The sequence below is a fragment of the Trichechus manatus genome, unplaced genomic scaffold (assembly GCF_000243295.1).
Source record: "Trichechus manatus latirostris isolate Lorelei unplaced genomic scaffold, TriManLat1.0 scaffold00001, whole genome shotgun sequence".
NCBI lineage: Eukaryota > Metazoa > Chordata > Mammalia > Sirenia > Trichechidae > Trichechus > Trichechus manatus.
The window spans coordinates 17,750,660-17,771,767 of NW_004443937.1; the positions used below are offsets into that span (position 1 = coordinate 17,750,660).

At 53.4% G+C, this 21,108-nt stretch overlaps 2 protein-coding genes across 2 annotated transcripts in view; both read right to left on the reverse strand.

Moving 5' to 3' along the window:
* Positions 1-1,543: 1,543 nt before the first annotated feature.
* ABTB1 (ankyrin repeat and BTB domain containing 1) lies at positions 1,544-10,233 on the reverse strand. The gene is made up of 12 exons (XM_004368403.2): positions 10,092-10,233; positions 8,577-8,639; positions 8,409-8,464; positions 7,160-7,304; positions 6,851-7,010; positions 6,699-6,744; positions 5,297-5,413; positions 5,095-5,213; positions 4,704-4,802; positions 4,438-4,605; positions 2,171-2,371; positions 1,544-2,095 (listed from the first exon to the last, which is right to left on the reverse strand). Exons 1-12 carry the CDS (start codon positions 10,145-10,147, stop codon positions 1,889-1,891), a joined length of 1,437 nt encoding a protein of 478 aa, XP_004368460.1. The 5' UTR covers positions 10,148-10,233; the 3' UTR covers positions 1,544-1,888.
* Positions 10,234-10,619: 386 nt separating this feature from the next.
* PODXL2 (podocalyxin like 2) overlaps positions 10,620-21,108 on the reverse strand; it is a 78,863-nt gene continuing 68,374 nt past the window's right edge. Inside the window, exons 5-8 of the mRNA XM_012559812.2 lie at positions 15,488-15,644; positions 14,620-14,681; positions 12,123-12,302; positions 10,620-11,299 (exon numbers count right to left, since the gene is read on the reverse strand). Of these exons, the coding sequence (XP_012415266.1) occupies positions 11,087-11,299; positions 12,123-12,302; positions 14,620-14,681; positions 15,488-15,644 (612 nt within the window). The 3' untranslated portion in view covers positions 10,620-11,086. The remainder of the gene's footprint in view (positions 11,300-12,122; positions 12,303-14,619; positions 14,682-15,487; positions 15,645-21,108) is intronic.

Below are 21,108 nucleotides of genomic sequence, written 5' to 3' on the forward strand. Positions count from 1 at the left end.
CTCAGGTGCTCACCTCACCCTGCCCCCTCCAGTCTGTGTGACCACAGAGGCCAGGGTGAACTTTCAAAAATGCAAGTCAGCCCGTCATTGCCCTGCTCCAACCTCTCCTGGCTCAGCACTGCCCACAGGATCCAGAGTCCTCGGCCTTTTATGTACGTAACAGCACGGCCAGGTGTTGCTAAGCCCTTCACAAATACCTGCTCACTTGCTACTCCTAACAAGCTAGGAGGGAGGTGCTAAACTGAGGTAGGTAAACTGAGTGGTGACCAGGTAGGAAGAGGCAAGCCAAGATAGGCGTGTCGGCCTCAGCTTGGGCCCTGGGACCCTCAGACCCCTTCTGTCTCACCTCTGGCTATTTTAGGCTCCCAGGCCTTACACAAGCCACACCCTCCAACTAGCAGACCCTCCCTGGTCTCACCTTGAGACTTGCTTCAGGAGTGTCCTCCATAAGCCCTCCCCCCACCTCTCCAGCATGCTGACTCCCGTTTCTCAACTGCTGGCTCACTGCTTCCGGCTGACCACACAGCACCTCCCCATGGGAGAACCATGGAGAGTAAGAAGGGGGAAAATACACTGGGGGATGGGATGAAACAATCCAAAGTCTGAAAAAATGCATCAGAGCGGTAAGACATCTACAGGTGGGCCAAGATAACCAGTATCAGGCCCAGAGGAACCGTCCTTTTCTACCCGACAGGTGTGTGGACTACTCAAGTGTACCCACCTGGCCGGAGGGAAGAACGGAGCCCAGAGAGGATTTAAGAGGATTTATGGGTACTTCCTGCAATGGGCCCAAGGGCCCAAGTAGTGGGGGGTAGAGTGAGGGCATCCTGAGTCACCTGTCTTCCCCTAATAATGTCACAACTCCTGGGGGAGTCTGCAGCACAAGTGCTGAACCTGAGGTTCTTGGGGGAGGGAGGAGGCTTTCTCTTCTCTGCCACCCACTCCCCTTGGACCTGTCCAGGGGCCGAGCCTCAGTTCCTACGTCTGTAAAATGGAAACGGTGAGAACTAGAAGACACCACGTCTATGTAACACCATGAATATGCCATATTCATGTGCAGCATACAGCAGCTAGTTATAAAGAAGTGCTAGAAATACTGACGGCCAAGGCATGAAAGCTGCTGGCTGTCCCTGTGACCTTACCTCAGAGCCTGCAGCCACTCAGTCAGCCCTATGCCACTAAGCCTCTTGGGGGCGTCATCTGACTCCAGGCCACTGGGGGTGGGGTGAGAGGGTCCATCTGACTTGGCTAAGAGGGGCCCGGGGAGAAGCTGTCCCCCTGAGGTGAGCTGGCTGACCCAGCTGGAAAGTTTCAGGGCATCCAACAGAGGAGGGGCTGCCCGCTCAGCCCCACACCAGAGGGCACCACCCCAGCTGACAGGCAGGAATGCCAGGTGGCTTCCTGACGCTCAGAAGGGGATCCAGTGAGAAAGGCTCCTTCTGCCCAGGGCCAGAGCCCACCCTCCCGTATGTGGTAGCCCCAACAAAGGCTCAGGCTCCCCTAAGTGAATTCAAGCTTTATTGCCACAAGGAGGCGCTCCTGTGCCTTCCTGGCCGGCTGAGTGCAGGTGGGAAGCCAGGTCAGAGAAGCAAGCAGGCAGGGCCGGGCAGGGCCTGGCGGGGCAGGGAGGCCAACCCCACCAGGCCCTGCCAGGGCTGCGGGGGAGGGCAGCACTGGGCTCCAGAGCCCCCCCGCAGGTTCCCTGAGTGGTGAACAGCCCCAAGCTTGGAGGCTGATTTGTGCTTGGCGGGGGGAGCTTACACCCAGGTGACCCTCCCCCAGGGCTCACAGCCAGGCGAGAGGGGAGAAGCCCACCAATCCAGGCCCCCCATGGACACACAAGGGCAGAAGACCTGCCAAGCACAAGGCGGCCATCGCCCAGGCGGGCTCAGCAGTCCAGGCCCATAGCCACAAGCAGGTCCTCGAGTGCCCGCAGCCGTTGCTGCGCCTCCTCGATGGCGCTGTAGGTCTGCACCGTGCTGGCCACGTGGAAGCGGATGTCGTCCACCAGCGGGATGGAGTCCGTCTCCTGCCGGGCTGCCACAGCTGCTGCCTCCTCCCTCACGGCCTGCGTGAAGTCCTCTCGCTCCACCAGCTGTGGGATAGGCAGGGTCAGGGCGCACCAAGATCCCCGCCCTCCCTGTCGCTGCCTGCCCAAACAGCTACCCACCTTCTCGATGACCTTGGCCATGTACTCAGTGCACTGATCCTCGAGCCGGGCCAGGCGGAACAGCTTGGCCACGCGCCACACACCCACCACGCTGTCCTCATCCAGCAGCTGAGCCAGGCTGCGGCCACACAGCCGCTTCAGGCCTGGCAACAGGTACATGTCTGCCACACACAGCACATCATAGGCCATCTCAGGGGACAGCTGCAGGGGAAAGAGGGGCCAAGTGCATCCAAGGTCACCAAGGCCTCCAGATGCTCAGTCATGAGGCAGGGATCTGCTGGGGGGAGGGCTCCCTGCCCACGTGCCTGTGCCCTGCCACAATGGCACAGGACCCACCGCAGCAGGGGCAAAGAAGATGGGGAGGCGGTCCCCCAGCAGCTTGAGGGCCAGTTGGGATCCCTGGGGTGGGTGGGCAGGGAAAAGAGCCTGAGCTCTGAAATCACACAGACCCTGGTCTAAGTCCTGCCTCAGACACTTTCTAGCTGAGCAACCTTGGACAAGACACTTAGCCTCTCTGCGTCTCAGTTTCCTCATCTGTGAGGGTGAAGCAATCATGCCCACCTCTAAAGACTGTTAGGAAAATGAAACAGAAGTTGCTATTCAAAACCAAGACAGGGCCCTGCTAACGGTGGGGTGCCGTTCCTATCGGGGGTGGAGGTAAACTACTGATCCTGCTCCCTTCCGCTAACAGAGGCTGTGGGGGTTTACAGCCATAGCTACAGTTGGCTCCTGTGTCAGAAAAGGCTAATTTTTCCACCTCGGTCCAGCCTCTGGGTGGCCGTGAAGAACAGGCAGAGGTAAAGAGGACCGATGCCATCATGTTGAAGGCTCACATGCACCATGCACACCGCACCAAGCACTTGACCTGGGAGAACACATCTGATATGCACAAGACCCTGAGAAGTAAATACTAATGCTATCCCCACTTTCTAGATAGGGAAACTGAGACAAACAGTAGTTATGTAACTTGTCAAGAACCACACAGCTGGCAGGAAGCTAACCCGGGAGTCAAGTCAGCTTTGGAGCCTCAGCCCGTGCTCTAAGCCACGACACTAAACTTGCCTCTCATGGTGCCCCTCAGGCAGCAAGGCTCTTTCAGGAGGGGGTCAGGATAGGCAAAGGTGGGCCCCGGGTGCAGGGGCCAGAGAGCCCAGTGACGGAGGTGCAGCTGGCATGGCTGCCCAGCCAGAGACCACCTTCCATCCCTGTTGACAAGACTGGCCACCCACTAAATTCTCTCCAGTGAAACATGAGCAGTGGTACGTGTGACCTCTGCATCATACACGGAAAATGTGCATGCATGCCCTGTCTGTCTCCTCCTCCTAGAGCAGAAATCTGCCTGTGGCCCGGTCTCCAGATACAGAAGACATACCCAAGGCAGTATCCTTTACTTGTGCTTTTATAAATAAAGTTTTATTGGAACACAGCCACGCCCATTCATTTCTGTACAGTCCCTAGCTGCTTTTGCGCTACAACAGCAGAGATGAGTAGTTGTGACAGAGATCACATGGTCCCAAAGCCTAAGCTACTGCCATCTGGTCCTTTACAGAAAGTTTGCTGACCTCTTCCCTACGACATGGCAGGACACAGATGGGTCCTGGGTCCGCAGCAAGCCATCTGCCCTGGGGCACTCACTCCAGACAAGCAGCAAACGTCTCTCTTCTTTAAGCCACTATATCTTGGGGGTCTCTTCATTGCAGCAGCAAACCTTCACATATAAGCACACGCTCCCCGGCAGAGCAAATCTCCGCACTATCTGCTGCTGCCCACACGGCCCTGCACGAGGCCTTGGGGCAGTTGAAGAAAGGAGGGGCAGCAAGATAAGCAGTAACATGAGAGGACAAACCCCAGGGGTCCACAGCGGGGCCAAGGGCAGGAGCTCAGGGCTGCCCACTGCTGTGGGATGGGGCCTGGAGCTGGCCACTATTAAAGTTCAGAGCTAATGGCCCACCTGCCTTCTGGCTGGAGAACTTGGGGACCCCAAATGCCTGTGTGGGGAGCGCTTCCACGTCAAGTGCTCAAGACTTGGATTTTTGTCACTCGTTCCTGTTGTGGAACCTGCCAAGGTCCCCTCTGCCTCAGAGAAAAATCCAAATGGGTCCCACAACCTTCCTGCCCAGCCTCATCAAAACCTCACGCACAGAACCAACCAGGAGCTTCCATGGGCCCCCACAGGCCCTGGGCACTCCCTCCCTTTAAGCCCCGTCTTTACCCACCCCTGCACACAGCCCAGGTCGTGTGCACACAGCCCCACCCCAGCCCCGCACCTCAGTGTGGTCACTGTACATGTAGTAGAGCACGTGGGTAAAGATGTTGGGGGAGATGTCATGCAGTGTAATGGTCGGGAGGCCCCCCGAGGCCTCCGGCTCCTCCTTCTCTCGGAAGTGATCATCCAGCAGGGCCCGGAAATAGTCACTGCGGCTGCAGAAGAACGCCTAGGGGAGGGTGGGCTCAGGAGGGGCCAGGACCAAGGCCTGTCCCCTGAGGAACAGCCCAGGGCTTACGGATGGGGGTGGAGGGGTGGGGTGGGCACCTTGTGGCAGAGGAAGCTGCAATCAGCCACACGGAAGCAGATGTCAGGGCAGCTGTTGAAGCCATCGGGGTAGGGGAAGGGAAGCTCCCCCAGATCGCCCTGGGGAGACAGGGAGAGGAGTCCCCATCAGAGCAGGTAGTTGTGGCAACAGTGGCCAGCTCCCAGACAAGAGCCTTGTTTTCACTTAATCCTATTGAGAGGGTTTCAGATTTAGATACCAAATAAACAAACAACAACAAAAATAAGCCATTAGTCTCGGAAAAGGGAAGTGACTGGTGCAAGGTCACAAGAGGGAATTGAACCCAAGTGCATAGGGCTTGCCTGCTATGGCCATCCCAGAGTCCCCCAGCTTAGCCACCACAGGGCGAGTCACACTCAAGCCTGCACTCACACGGAGCTCGGGGGGCAGGGCGCAGTCAGCCAGCAGTGCCAGGTCCTCTTGCAGGCGGGAGTCAGCTGGGGGCGGCTCGATGGTCAGGACCTTCACACAAGTGCCAGGTTTGGAGGCCACTGCAGAGGGAAGCACACAGTGTCAGGGGCCGGGCTGGCTTGGCCAGGCCCCACCCAGGCCTAGGCCCTACACTCTGACGCACCAAACTCGAACACCTTCTCACATTTGGCCTCAAGGTCACTGAGCAGGTCCCACAGTTGGCACTGCTTGGCCAGGCGCTCGCAGTCGCCGACATGCTCCACACCAATGTCCAGGCGGCCTGGGGAGCAGGGGTGGGGTTACCAGCGCCTGAGGGACCCTCAGGTGCCAATCTACCTTCAGACACACAAAAGGGGCATCGTGGCTGCAGGGTAAGGGCTCCCAGGAGTACTAGCTGCTCTGGTTTCCCCATCAAGAAGAGCCACAGATGTAAATAGTTGAATTGGCAAAATTATATGACATACATTTATAGTAACGACAAAAAGAGAACAGCTGGGGTTTGGTTCCTTGGTTTGGAGATTTAAGATCATGGTTTCACAGGACATCCCAGTAAAATAGCCTAGTAACATGTTTAGTGCTCCTAGTTCATAGTGTAGTGCCTGGGATCTTAAAAGTTTGCAAGCAGCCATCCAAGGCACAACAACTAGTCTCTATTCACCTGGATCAACAGAAGAAGGAGAGTCAGGAATAGGAGGAGGAAATGGAATGTGTGGCTAATTGCCTCCATGAACAAAATGCCTTGTCATGAGATCAGAAAAACTGGATGGTGCCCAGCTACCATTACTGAACATTTTGATCAAAGATTCCATAGAATACGGATCAAAAGGGGGAAAATGCAGAACAGAATTTCCAATTCTACTGCACTCCAGATTTTCTGGAGTCATGGAGGCCGAATGAACCCCTAAAACTAATGACCTGAGATAATCTTTAAATCTTAAACCAAAAACATCCCCTAAAATCTTCTTAAAACCAAACAATAGTTTAGCTTAACCAATAAAAAATGTCTACTTTGAGCATTATGTTCTTTTTAAGAACTATCTATCTGGGATCAAATTGACAACAGCAACTTGAAAGACTAGATAGGAACCTTAGGAAGCAGTGAATTTATGCTAATGGGGGAGGAACAACTCAGAAAAGGAGAATGAGAATGGTTGTATAACTCGAAGAATATAATCAATGTCACTAAATGGTACACGTAGAAACTGTTAAATTCATGTATGTTTTGCTGTGTATATTCTCAACAACAAAAAAAATAAAATTTAAAAAAAAAAAAAAAAAGAGCCACAGAGTAAATTCTACAGGCCCAGGGGCTAATGGGAGGGCTCAGTTTGTGGGTGGGACCAACTCTTCCTGAGCAGACTGTGTGCCAGGTACACCAGCCTGCTTTCTCATAGTCTGAACTAGGAGGTGGCTGGAACCACCAGGACTATGTGCGTAGAGGTGAAAGGCTGGCCTGAGGCCACACCTGGGTCTGGATCTTCACCTTCCAAGGCTATTCCTGGGTCTGCTACTGGCCAGAAATGCAGCTTCCTCACCACCCACCCACGCTGGGCCCACAGAGTCACCTGTGTACAGGTACTGCAGCAGGGCCCCAAAGGCCACGGGGTTGATCTGTGGGCAGAGAGACAGCGCAGGAGAAGTTACAGACTGCTGCCCAGCACAAGCCTTCTGCTCTCCCTGGGCAGCCAGCCCACCCCCACCCCCTGGAGGGACGCACCAGCGGGTGCCTGAGGACTACGACGCTTTTGCCCTTCCATTTGGTGTCCAGCATGTTAGCGAAGTAGGCGCTGCGTGCCCCCAGAATACAGCGATGCACCCTGAACGGCTTCCCATGCACGACGAATACCACGTCGCTGTGGCTGCCCTGTTCTAGAAGCCTGGGGGGATACAGGGGCAGGAATGCTCAACAGACTTCCCTCATTCCCCGCCGCCCAGGGCAGAGCCCTCAGCCCCAAGGGGCCACACCAGCAAGCTCAGCTCCCCAGCAGAGATCCCTGGGCGCTGGGCATGTCTCCTCCTGTCTTACCGCTGCAGGAAGTCGTCGTAGTAGTCCCGCCTCCTGCAGGAGGCTGTGACCTGCTTATAGTCTCGCAGCGCCCGCCGGATGGCATCACTCAGCGCCCCGTAAAGGCATCGCTCTCCATCAAAGGTGTTGGCCTCACAGCGGGCTCCTGGGGTGGCAGGGCTCCCAGTCAGCAGGGCATCAGCTGCACGCTGCACTGGCGAAGGGCCTGGGGCAAGCCTGGGACCACATCCCCTCAGGGTTGGGGAAAACCGTAACCTCCCTGGCCCTCCTCACCACCTCCACTCACATGGGGCCCATAAGCCCTAGCGATCTCTTCCCAAATTACCCTGGGCCCACTCTGACCCCAGCATCCTCCCTACCAAGGCACAGAAGTGCACATACAGCCACATACACTCACATGTCCACATATTCATTCACATGTACCATATGAAACCCAGAGCACACTCTGTGATGGGCTCTGTCCTAGTTACTGGGGACAAAACAGGCCCCCATCCTCACCGAGCTCACAGTCCAGCTGGGGAGAAGCCTGATAGGCAAGCTAACAAATAGTGCCAGGTAGCACACCAGCTGCTATCAAGAAAAATAAAGCAAAGCAAGAGGTGGTAGTGGCGGCGGCTGCTGCATAGGGAGGTCGTGGAAGGCCACCCTGTGGTGCTGACAATGAGCAGAGACTCGAAAGCCAGGCAAAGGTCTGGGAAAGGGTGGCCCGTGCAGAAGGAACAGCAAGCGCAAAGGCCACGAGGCAGAAGCAGGCTTGCATGTTGGTGCAACAGAAAGAAGGCAGTGTGGCTGGAACAGCGTGACTGTGGGAGTGGGGGAGGAGGCGAACTCCAAAAGGAGGGGGGCAGATCAGCACATGGGCAACCTCGGAGGCACAATGAGGCTAGAGTTTTATTCCACAGGCAATGGAAAGTCACTGGAGAATTTTAAGCAAGATCAAATTTGTTGAGTAAAGGTCACCCTGGCTACAATATGGGGCAAGAAGGGAAGCCAGACACCAGTGAGGAGCTGGCATTGCATCCAGGTAGCTCGACCTCAGAGGCAGCAGTGGAGATGGAGGAAATGGACAGAGAAGAGAGTAGGTTTTGAAAGTAGAGCTTGTAGTACTTGCTGATTGGATGTAGGGGGGGTGAAAGGAATCATGAGGTGCCCTCGGCATCTGCAGATGTGTACACATGGCTTTGAGTGCACGTGCGTATGCATGTGTGCACATGCACACACATACACACTGACCCTGTCCCCTCCTCACCATTGGCCAGAAGGTAGAGTACCAGCTCCTCATGCCCACACAAGCAGGCATAGTATCTGAGGGAAGGAAGTAAGGCGGGAGGCAGTTGTCAGCGCTGAAGGGTCCTCCCAGCCCGCTATGACCACCCCACCCCCAGCCCACCCAAACCATCCCACCATCGGCACTCACAAGGGGGTGCTGTCCCACTTGTCCCGAACATTCACCTCCACATCACGCTGCTCCAGCAGGTACCTGGGAAGGGAGGTCAGAGCCTGGGTCATGACCAGTTCATGGTCTGGGAGAGATCATGGAACAGAAGAGGGAAAGCATCCCATTTGACTAGGTGAGGGCAGTGAGGCAGGCAGACCAGAGCAGGAAAGGCACGCCAGGCCAGGGGACAGCAGGGACAAGGGTATAGGGGCATGAGAACACATAAGGCAGACACTGAGAACATCAACAGTGGGGCAGAGAACAGTGAGCTGGAGAGGCAGGGCTAGGCCCCAGAGTGAAGAGGCTGAGATTGGGCCTGAAGGAGCTGGAAGTGAGAAGGGAGTGATGGGGCCTGAATTTGAGACAGCCCTCTGGCTGCTTGGGCAGCAGGTTGGCAGAGGGAGATTGGAGGCAGGAGGGCCAGAGAGGAGGCTGCGGCAGGCAGCAGGGGGGTGTAGACCAGGGAGGCAGAGGAGAGTATGGAGAGAAGTGGACAGACTTTGGAAGACAGAAGTCACAGGACTTGGAAGCTGATGGGATGTGGAAGATGGGAGAGGAGTCAGCATGGATGGTGGTGGAGCCAGCAATGAGGTGGAGAACTGGAGAAAAGGTCTGAGGGAAAGTGAGAATTTCAGCTTGGACATGATTGTCTTGCTCTCAGGTGGGCAGCCTGGACCTGAGAGATACCTATGTTTGTTTTCACCCTCAGGGGTCATCAAGTCTTGGCTGTCATCTGATGTTGGGGAAGAGCCTAGGGAGGCTGGGGAAGTGAGGAGGCGCAGAAAGCCTGAGGCCAGCCCTGGGGAGGTCGGCAGGTCAGGACAAAGGAATGGGGAAGGAAGGCACAGCGAGAAAAGAGTCCAACGAGGGGGACAGGGAATGTTAGCCAAGGAAGAGATGCCCAGATCCCAGCTGGGCCCTCCCACCCTCGTGTGGCCAACGGAGACTGCACTTTCAGCACCAGATTTGCTTTAGTCGTCCATAGTGGCTTCTGAAACTCCGGCGGCAGGAAGCCGATTCTGGACCCAAGGTGTCCCCAGAACCAGGTCTAGAGCCCCAGCGCCAGGTGTAGAGCCCTGGGGCCTAGCATCCGCACTCTGCTAACCCAGAGGAGTAGCCCCTTCTCTTCTCTCCGCCAGCTTCTCTTTCGGGCTCCAAGTAGCAGTACCTTCCTCCGGGAAGCCCCCCTAGACCACCGGGAGCATACCACCATCACCTCGCCCGCCTCCCCCCTCCCCCCCGCGCGCTCCCATCTCGAAGGCAGCCTTGGACCCCGGGCGTCTCCTAGAGGGATTCTACTTCCGCGCCCCCTGCGCCTGGTGGCGATGGTCTCCGCCGGCTCCAGCGCGCCCAAAAGCTGAGACGAGGGCTGAGGCGCCCGCCCTCCCCCAAGGCCGTGCAGCTGTGGCCCCGGCCAAGTGACGGGCTGGAAGGGTCCTGTCGGCTTCCGACCCCCTCCCGCGCCCCCCAGGCCCGAGTCTGTGGGCCCCTCACCGCACTCGGGCCACATCCCCCTTCCTACAGCTTGCGAAGAGGTCGCTGGTGTCCATGACGCCGAAGGCTCGGACCCGAAACCGAACGACCTCGGGCGGCGACCGCGGAGCGACCAGGCGGATGTAAACACCCGTGCCGGCCCCGCCCCCGGGCCCGCCCCGCCCGCGCTCCGCAGCGGCGCCTGGCGCCGGGAGGACCGACCTCGTTGGCCCGGAGCCCAGGCCTCGAAGCTCTGCGCCTGACCCCCTCGGGCCAAGGGGCACCAAGACCCCAGCTCCTCGCAAGTTTAGGCCAGACCCAACCCTGAACTCAGCCTTCCCTGCCCGCTGAGCTTTGCTCCTTCATACCGCTCTCACCTCCCACCCCGGAACTAGGACTTGGTCCTCCCCCTTGTCCCACAGGAGGTGGCTCTTGCCCGACCACGTCCACCTCCTCTAGCAGCCCACGCCCCTAATCACAAAGACACCCCCAACCCAAGCAGAAAGAACGAGGCGAGCAGGCGAGGCGGGCTCAGCGTCGTCTCCCCGACGGTTTAATGGGAGTCCCGGTGTGCAGGTTGCACCTGCCGCCTGCATCCCCACACTCAGAGCCGGCGGATGGGCGGGCGGGGCATGGAGGGTCAGTGGCCACAGACCCAGGGTTCAGCAAGGGGTCGGGAAGGCAGGGTCCTGTCCCAGGGTGAGCTGCCCCGACCGGGCCAGTGTCTGAAGCCGGGGTTCATATTCAGGGCTTCAGGGTGGGAGTGGGTAGGGGGACTGTGCAAAGGTTGTTTTGTAATGTTGGCGGGAAGCAGAGAGAAGCCCCCCGCATCGAGGGTCAGACTGCAGGGTGGGCGACCCAATGACCCGAGAGGGCAGGGGAGGCGCGGGGTCACTGCGGGCCTGCCCTTCTCGTTCTGGCGCCCAGTCGCAAGCAGAGCGGGAGCGAAGGGGGGCCGCAGGGTCCGACTCAGGCCCCAGCCCTCGGCCCGCTTGCTGCGTCCGGGCCGGGGTGTCTCACAGGTGCGTATCTTCCTCAAACACGTCCGAGTCCTCGGGGTCCCGTTTGCCCCCCAAGAGAGTGCTCCAGCCCCCCGGGCCGTTGACAGCCCCACCACCATTCAGGCTGGGCTGCTTCTCCTGCATCTCCGACTGGCTGTCGCTGGCCACGTCCAGCGTGGGGTTATCGTGGCAGCCGTTCTCCACGAAGCGAAGCTCCTCGCCATGTGACTGCAGACGAGTGGGAGAAGGATGCTGAGCCGGAAAGTACGCAGGGCAGCAACCCCCTCACTCCGGCCCCTGCAGGTCCAGGTGCCCGAGCCCCACCTCTGCCCAGAACAGCACAAACACACCTCCTGCTTGATCCTGTCTCCACCATTTCCTAGCATGTGACCTTGTAACGAATCATTTTTTTTTCCCCTAGTTGGTAAAACTCTACACAGTGATCCCAGGAGACCCTCCACATGGCAGTTCCCTTCTGCCCCCACAGCTAACAATCCTAACCATCCTTTGCCTTCCTGACATTATCTGGTCCCTTCCAACAGCCACATTTTATAAAGAAGCTAGAGACTCAAAACCACCTAAGTTCCACCAGGGGCTCCTCAAAAAGTGGCCAGGATTCAGTCTGTCATGGCAGTCTGCCCCTTCCTCACCAGAAGCCCCCAGGCTGGAGCCCTCTTCTTGCCCCTGGGCACTCTCCCACCCAGTGATGGCCTTGTAGTCCATCCTGCAGGGAAGAGCCGGGGCCATCTGGAGGCCCACTGCTGCTGCCTGGGGTGCCTGTGGAGCCCAGAATACCACTCACTGACTGTACCTCCAACGCCTGCCCTGCAGAGAGGGGCAACTCAGGGGCCAGGCTCTGGACAAGCACTTCACCTGCATGACCCCACTGAGTGCTCACCACAGTGCTGTGGCCAAGGATAATTACTGATCACCACCCTACCCAACATGAAGAAATAGCCAGAGAGAGGCGGGGAGCGTGCTAGGCACCCCCCTCCTCTCCACAGGCACGTGCACCCAGCCCAGGCCCTGCTGCCCACAAGCCCCGGCTCACCACATGCTTGAGCTTGGGCAGCCGGCGCTGCCAGCAGTTGTAGAGCAGGCCGAGCACGATGATGATGACGCAGATGGCACCGATGACCACCAGCACCACAAAGAGCGTCCCGTAGTCACTGCGCACCTGGCTGGGCCGTGCCTGGCAGCTGCTTGTGGTGGAGTAGTTCTGGATGCCGATCTGAGGGGGCAGGAGCAACCAGGCTCCTCAGCTGAGGTCCTGGAGTTCCATGGTTCCCCACAAGGATTGTGAAGTTGGGGCTAAGGGGCTAGGGCAGGCTTTGAGAAGGAGCAGGCCCACAGTGTCTGCAGGCTCTGAAGCCCCCTCAGAGGTTTAGGCCTGTGTTTAGCAGGGGCTCTCTCTGTCCTATCCCATCCCAGCAGCCTAAGGGCATCTCCAAGCCCTTCCACCCCAATGCCCCCAGTCCCAGCCCCCTCACATCCCCACCATGGTTTCCGTCCCAACCCCAACCCAGCTGATGCAGGAGTCTGTGGCCCTAACCCTTTACTGAAGTTGGCCCTCATGCTGCTGGTCACTAGAGAGAGCCAAGAGAGCCCCCACCCTCATCCCCACTGTTAATTTAAATAAAAGGAAAAAATTACGGGTAGCTATGAGCCACTGCCACCATCCTCCTCCCACACACAACCACTGACTCGGGCCCCTCAAACAACTTCCACCTGAGGGACTGTTTTGGCCTAGTCTGCTTCACATCCTAGGGGCAGGCCCACACCATGGGCCACCTCTGGCCTCCCAGCATCCCCTACACATGGTCTTGATTGGGCTGCCCTCCAGGGGCCTGCCTTCTCCAGCTAAGTGGCTGCTGTGTCCCCATCAGGCCAGACAGACCCTCTCCCACAAACTGGAATCTTGGGCAATGGAGGTGAGGCGCTTCATCAGGATGGCACAGGTGCCAGGGTGACGGTGCTATCTACTGGCACCTGATGCAGAGACCCCCCCAGGCTGTCCCCACACTTTCTAAAGCCAGGTATTCAGCATTTCCTTGGTCTCTGTGAACCACCCTGTATATTTCCAGTACTATTATTTATTTTTTAAGTTATCAAGAGTCAGTTTTTCTTGCTACATTCACCCACCAATGTACTTGCTAAATTCACCCACTAATATACTTTCAGGGACCCAGCATGCCTTTTGGCCAAGCTGGTCTGAATTAAGTGCCCTGCCCTCGCGTGTACCCAGTAAGGCCAGAATACTCAGGGACAGGCAAGAAGAGGCAAGAGGATATGTAATAAAAGGGCAAGGCAAGCTGAAGTTTCCACAGCCTTCATGGTATTCATGAGCCCAGAATTTCACAACTGGAAAGGACTTCAGTGACCATCCAGTTAGTACTGCAGTGTGGACCAGCCGGGGTCCAAAGCCTAGCTCTACCACTTACTAGCTATGCCATCTCAGGCACGTCATCTAGCCTCTCTGGACTTCAGCTCTCTTATCTTAAATGAGGATACCAACAGTATTCAACAGGGGCCTTATTTAATCCTCGAGGCCCCAAAGGATGGTGATGAAGACTCAGGAGAACCTGGTGCAGCCTGGCACACAGCACTCACTATGTTTACAAAAACAAAACCCTCTCACTCCTGCATGTAAAAGATAAGGAAGTGGGGGCCCAGGATTACACACAGCTTATCTTAGATGTCAAACACTGCAGAGCCCTCACTTACTGAGCCCTCTCAGTTAGTTAAAGTGGTTTTGGGAGATGGTGGCTGTCCTCAGAACTTTATGGGTCCTCCCCTTCAAGGAAGGTGGCATGAGGAGCAGGGGGACTGAGGAAGACTCAGCACCTCCCCACAGGTCAGTGACTCTGCTCCACCCTGGTGCCCAGGCTCAGCCCAGCCTCTCCGGGACCTGCCAGGCAGCCAGCAGAGCACCTCTCGAGATGGCAGGTCTGGTTCCTGGCCCCGAGCCCTCGTCGCCTGCACCGGACACCCGGCTGGATGAATACTAGTGGACTCCAGTTGGAGAGTGCTCACTTGATGGTTTACTTCAGGGCCTCCCGTGCTCTCCTGATTCCCCATCACTTGTGGTTCCTGGAACCATATCATGCTCTTCCATCTGTACAGGTCCCTGCATGATTCCTTTGGCCAGACAAGGTGTTTCTCCCGTTGTCTACCCAGAACATTCTCATTCAACCATCAAAACCCCCCTCAGAAACAACCTTCTCTTTGCATCCTCTCTGACCACCATCCTCTTAGCACTGCTCATCCCTCCCTAGCCCTTCTCTGCACCCAGCAGTACATGCACTGCATGGCTATCAATTAAGCGTTCACATGCCCATCTTTCCACTGGACCTCTGTCTTAGGAAGATCTTAAATGACTGCCCAGAGCAAGAGCCTGTCCTTTCACTCCTCTGAACCACAACAGTGTAGGCAGCCTCCTGTCCTTGAGAAAGGACAGCCCTGCTCCTAGAACGTACAGGAACGAGGGCAGGAGAGCGTTAGCAGTTAAAGGTGTCCTGCAGCCCTGCTCCAAGTCCCTACACTCTTACCTCCACCAGGCTCCTGCGGATGTCACCCAGCATTGAAAGAACATCTTGAGTGGGCACCACCCCTAGTGAGGGGGAAAGACACCATTATCAACATAGCCTTGGCCATGGAACTCTGCCTCCACAGGCTCCCTGCTCCCCTCTCAGACAGCTCCTGGCCTGAGCTTTCATAACCTCACTTCCCGGCTCCTAATTACCCACAGATCCTTGTGCTACGTGGACTCCGACTCTCTCTCCTATACCTGCTTTCTATTGAATTATTAAAAAATATTTAGTAGATATTTATTATGAGCCCTGGTGGCACAGTGCTTAAGAGCTCAGCTGTTAACCAAAAGGTCAGCAGTTCAAACCCACCAGCCATTCCTTGGAAGCTCGATGGGGCAGTTCTACTCTGTCCTAGAGGGTCACTGTGAGTCAGAATAGACTCAACGGCAATGAGTTTGGTATTATGAGACAGGTATAATTCTAGGCAGTCTCTTTTACAACCCCATGCAGCTTCATTTTGGATACGCCCTACATTCTCACCCCACCACGCACAGGGTACAATGCCATCTCATCTCATGCCTGTGCTGAAACCACACCTTACTCCTGTTCCCAAAAACTAATTCCCACCCTCCACCTCCTCTCCAGAACCTAGCTTATCAGAACTCCCTGAACCCTCAACTAGGGCGTCCAATCAGTGACTCATCCTGCTACACTAGAGGTCCAAGTTCAGAAGCCCCTGCTGTCTGTGCACTTCCCCATGGTTCTGAGGGGGACTTCGTGTGGCCTCGGAAACTGTCTGTTGGTTCAGTGCTGCCTCACGCTACCTTCCTGGGTCCTCTCTCCAGAGGACATCTACCCTCCCTTCCACCTGCCTGCCTTCGCTCACCCTGCTCGCCCACCAAGGTCATTAGCAGATGCTGCTCCTTCTCGCTGGGCTTGCTCAGGGAGATGTGCCAATCCCCATGGCGGCCGCTGCCATGGCGGGGCAGTACCTCCTCTACCAGGGCCAGGAGCTGCAGCCCTCGGTGCTGCCGGAACACCTCCTACAAGGTCAGAAAGAGAGCCCCCCCGCCCCATCCTCAGTGAAAGACAGAGGCTCTGCTGGCCCCTCTGCCTCTAGGCCTGGCCTCCCACTCCAACCTCAGCCCAGCAGCCAAATGTTGGAAACGTGATCTGCTATTCCCAGAGACAGGCTGCTCTGGTGAGCTCAGGGACCACGAGAGATGATGTAAACTTGGTCTTTGGGTGTGACTGGCCACTGGGTGAGAAGGCAGAGAGGTACAAGAACACACATTCATTTGTTCACTGCAGGTATCCAGGAGCTTCTTCATGGTCTGTCCTCAAGCCGTGAGAAAGGCATGGGATCTGCCTGGAGATACTTACAGTTTAGTTGAGAAGACTATGGAAGAACAACTAACTGTGCATGGGTGTTCAAGTATGTGTTGCTGGGGATGAACATATGGGGATTTGGGATAACTGACTAAAAGATGTATGTATCAATACAGACACCAAAAATCAGGAGAGGTGGGAGGTAGCTTAACCATGTTCATCCTTTGTCTCTCATTGCACAGGTACTGCCCAAAGTTGGTAAGTCAAGAAAGACACCTAAGTACTATTATGGAGGTAGTGATGACAGGAAGAACTAAAAATAGAGGTGGTTAAAAACAGCTACACTTGGGAAATGGGACTGTGGGTAGGAGGAGGGATGTAAAGAGACTTATTTTTCATTTGATATTCTCTTGTAGTATTTAGATGTTTTTTGATCATATGTATATGTAATTACATAACTTAAAAACAGAAAAACAAGGGCGTTGCACTGGGCAGGAACTCACTGAGTGGCAGGAGCCCAGGCTGGGCTGGACGCCGGGATCCTGCCTCTCGGCTCAGAGCCCGCCATTGTCCCTAAATCACCCCATTTGGGAAAAGACCTTCCTTTGGTCCTGGGGCAGCTCCCTACCCCCTGCTCTTCTCCAGCAGCCTTTCCCTCCTGTACATGTGAAATCACTAATCTCCTGCTCTGGCCTCCAAATCACCTGACACACCTCTCCCAGCAACTCAGCTCTGTCTTAGGTGCCCTGCTATGGAGCTGAGAGCCAGGGCTGCCTGGAAGGCATAGGCATTTCACCAGGCTCCCGCTGGAGGACCCCTTGCCACTCCTCGTCTCTTTTCTGCTGAGCCGAAGCTAATGAGCTGTTCCCTGGTTGCCATGCCAAGCTAAAGGCAGTAGGGTGATTAAAGAGCTGGGCCTCTGTCCCTTGTTACCATAGCAAGTGCCAGACACAGGCTCAAGCCTCGGCACTCACTGGTTTAACAGAAAGCCAAACTTAGGTATAAATTTCGGAGAAGATTTGTGCCTGGAGATAGCCACACAGCAGCTAGGAAAGCCCCAGTTCCTGAAATGGTTCATACCTCCCTCACTGATTTTGTGTGTGTGCGTGTGTGCATGCGTGCGTGTGTGCGTATGTGAAAAACTCCTGCCACACGAAGTCCCTCCCCTACACTGTACCCTGTGCTCCACTATGTGTGCCTCCCCACATTTTCCTGGGTCATTAAGCCCATGGACCCACCATGTCAGATCTGGGAGGGTTTGGATGACTATATGTTTCATACCATTTATTTTACAGGTAGGGAAACTGAGTCACAGTAATATGGGGGAAAAGCCCTGGCTTTGGAATCAAATAAATCTAGATTCAAATCCTGGTTCTGCCATTTACCAGCTCTGTGACCTTGAGCAAAAGACTGCACCCCTCTGAGCTTCAGTCTCCTCATCTGAAAATGTAGGCATGGTCCTAACACCCTAGGCTTACTTTGAGGATTAAAAAAAATTCAATCAATGGTGCTGGGACAACTAGGTATCTCAGTGGAAGAGAAGACATGCACCATGACTCATACCTCATACCATACACCAAAATTAATTCTAGATGGTTTACAGCTCTAAAGCTTTTAAAAGTAAGCCTAGAAGGTTATCTTCATAACCTTAGAGTAGATAAAGGTTTTTAAATAGGACTAAAAAATACTAACTATAAAGGAAAAAAATTAATAAATTGGACGATGATCAAGTTGAAAAAATTAACAATGTCTGCTCATCAGCAAGATACTATTAAGAGAGGGAAAAGACAACCCACACAGTGGGAGAATATATTTACAATATATATATACTTGACAAAGATCTCCTATACAGAATATATAAATAATTCACAGAAATCAGGAAGAAAAAGACAGATAGCCCAACAGATAAATGGGCAAAAAACCTGAACAGCCACTTCATAAAAGAGGATATCCAAATGGCAAAACACATGTGAAAAGGTGCTCAACTTCATTAGCCATCAGCGAACTGCATATTGACATCACAAAATGATACCACTACACACCTTCCACGAGGGTTAAAATGAAAAAGAAATAAAATACCATCATAGATTGAACTGTGCCCCCCAAAAATATGTGGATCAATTTGGCTAGGCCATAATTCCCACTACTGTGTGACTGTCCACCATTTTGTCATCTGATGTTTTCCTATGTGTTGCAAATCCTATCTCTACGATGTTAATGAGATGGGATTAGTGGTCGTTATGTTAATGAGGCAGGACTCAATCTACAAGATTGGATTGTGTTTTAAGCCAATCTCTTTCGAGATATAAAAGAGAAAAGAAAGCAGCGAGACAGGGGAACCTCATACCACCAAGAAGCAAGAGCCAGGAGAACAGCGTGTCCTTTGGACCTGGGGACCCTGTGCTGAGAAGCTCCTAGCCTAGGGGAAAATTGATGACAAGGACCTTCCTCCAAAGCTGACAGAGAAAGCCTTTCCCCTGGAGCTGACATCTTGAGTATGGACTTCAAGCCTACTAGACTGTGAGAGAATAAACTTCTGTTTGTTAAAGCCATTCACTTGTTGTATTTCTGTTATAGCAGCATTAGATAACTAAGACAAATACCAAGGGCTAGCAAAGACAAGGAAGAACAAGAGCTCTCCTACACTGCTGATGGGAGTATAAATTTGGACAATTGTTGGACAGTATCTATTAAAAGTTGAATATATGTATACACTGTGGCCCAGCACTCCCACTCCTATACATATACCCATAAGAAATGTGCCCATACGTCCAAGAATGTCCACAGCAGCATATTCACAATAGCCTGGAAGTGGAAACTACTCAAATCCCCATTAACAGTAGAATGGATAAATAAATGGAGTGCTATATAGAATGAGAATGAACAAACTTCAACTACATACAACAATATGGACAAATCTCACAGATACTGAGTGAAAGAAGCCACACACAAAATATTACATACTGTATAATTCCATTTATATAAGCTCAAAAACATGCAAAATTAATTCATGGCATTACAAGTCAATAAAATGGTCCATAAGGGGACTAGTGTCTGGAAGAGAGTATGAGGAGGGTTCCTGGGGGGCTGATCATGTTGTGTGTCTTGATGTGGGTGCTGGTTACATGAGTGTGGTCAGTTTGTGACAATCCATGGAGCTGTACACTTATGACCTGTGCACATTTCTGGATGTATATTATATGCCAACAAAAAAATTAAGTGAAGTACACAGGTACAGAGCTGGTGGGTGTTGGGCTGATGATTCTTCCAGCAAATTACACTGTCTCCCACCATAGGGGCTCCAGCTTCACTGCTCCTATCCAAGTACTTCATTTCCAACATCCTAAAGTTACATGCAGCTCCTGAAAGCTTCTGGTATGGCACTTGTGGCAAACAGGAAGGAACACATGCCATTACAAATCAGATCACTTTGGTTTTTGGCAATATAGCAGATGCAGCTGACTCGAACGTCCTCCTCTCCCACTCTGCTACAAACAAACAGAAATACTAAAAACATAGCCAAGCCCAAGCTCAAAGGAGGTAGAAAAAGGGGGAACTCAAAGCGAGAAGAGTAAGCAGACGCTAAAGCTGCAACAATTCCTGGGGGTTCAAGATCCAGATAAAAATCCAGGAGCTAGAGATCTAGGTTTAAATGTTCACACGGAGGAAGAGAATGTGCTCTTGGACCACATGAGGTGGAGAACTAGAATAGCATTCCCAAAATACAGCCTGAAGCCTCAAAGAGTAGCCCTTTCAGTGAAAAAAGAAGTAGATTTAGAATCAGAGAGAAATTCTAAAACTATAACAAATAGTTATCTATATTAAAGACTCAATGGCTAGGTTAAACAGAAGATTAGACACAACTGAAGAGAGTTATTAATTTGGAAGACAGAGCTGGGAAATCACCCAGAATGCATCACTGCAGTTTTAAAGAGATGGAACTGATAAAAGGGTTATTAAGAGATACTGAGGACAGAAAAATAAAGACCAATAAATTTCTAATAAAAATGAGAGAGAAGTGAGAATTTTGCAGTATCTAATAAAACTGCATATGTAATCTCACTTCCAGGAATTTACTCTGAAGATATATCTCCCACAATTCAAAAATACATATATACAAGCTTACTCATTGCAGCACTGTAAGTAATTGCAAAATATTGAAGACCACCTACATGCTCATACATAGGAGATTTGTTGAATAAACTATGGTACACACACATAATAGATCATCAATGTAGTGAAATGAGTTCCTTTATGTGGCTTTTTGCCTTGGTTCTTTGGAAAAACAGCTTGAGAGATTTTTCTCCTAAGCCCTGGGGAGTTACCTTTACCCTAGTTTTCTACCCCAAAGGGTTTGTTACTTTTGTCCAAGTTGATTGACATTTCCTGGGTGAGCTGTAAACAAACTCAGGTTTGATATTTCTTGTCTGGCCCTACGCTGCAGCCCACCCTGTGATCGGTATGTACCTTGCAGGGATTGGTCAATATACTTATGCTAATGAAGTGACTATAACATACTATGCAAATGAAGTATCTGTGGCCTAGTGAGAGGGGACTGGTCAGTTTGTGGGTCTGGTGGGAGGGTCATGCCTTGAAACTGACAAGGAGCTGGCCAGACAGGAGCAGAAGAAAGTAAGAAGAGAGAAGAAAAAGCAGACAGAGAGGAGGCAAGGAACCTCCTAAAAGAGCTGTAACACAGGTCAAGGGCTGTAACAATGAAGACACCAGCAGGCCTGGAAGGGACCCTGTGGCAGAGTCAGTGGTGACAGCAAGAAGGCCAAAGCCAGAGAGGCTAAGAAGGCCAAGAGGAGGCCTGCACAGCCAAGAGAGGGTATGAGAAGGTCCTGCTTGCCTGAATGGAGAGAAATGCTGAGAGAGCTGTCCTGCACTGAAAAAGGGAGGGACGTTCTCCCCTCCTTGGGGGGAACCTTCCAGACTTTGCTTGTATGCTTCCTGATCCTGACCCTGAGTTGTAGCCTGTTGATCCTGATCCCAAGTTGTACCCTATTACTTCCTTAATAAACCGCATAACTGTAAGTATGGTCTTGAGTTCTGTGTGGCCATTACAACAGATTATTGAACTCAGAAGAGAAGTAGAGAATGCCATGGGAGGGACGGCTCATGTCAGAATTGGTAAAAAGGTTGGAGAGTGGAGGTATGTCTGACGTCCACCTCATA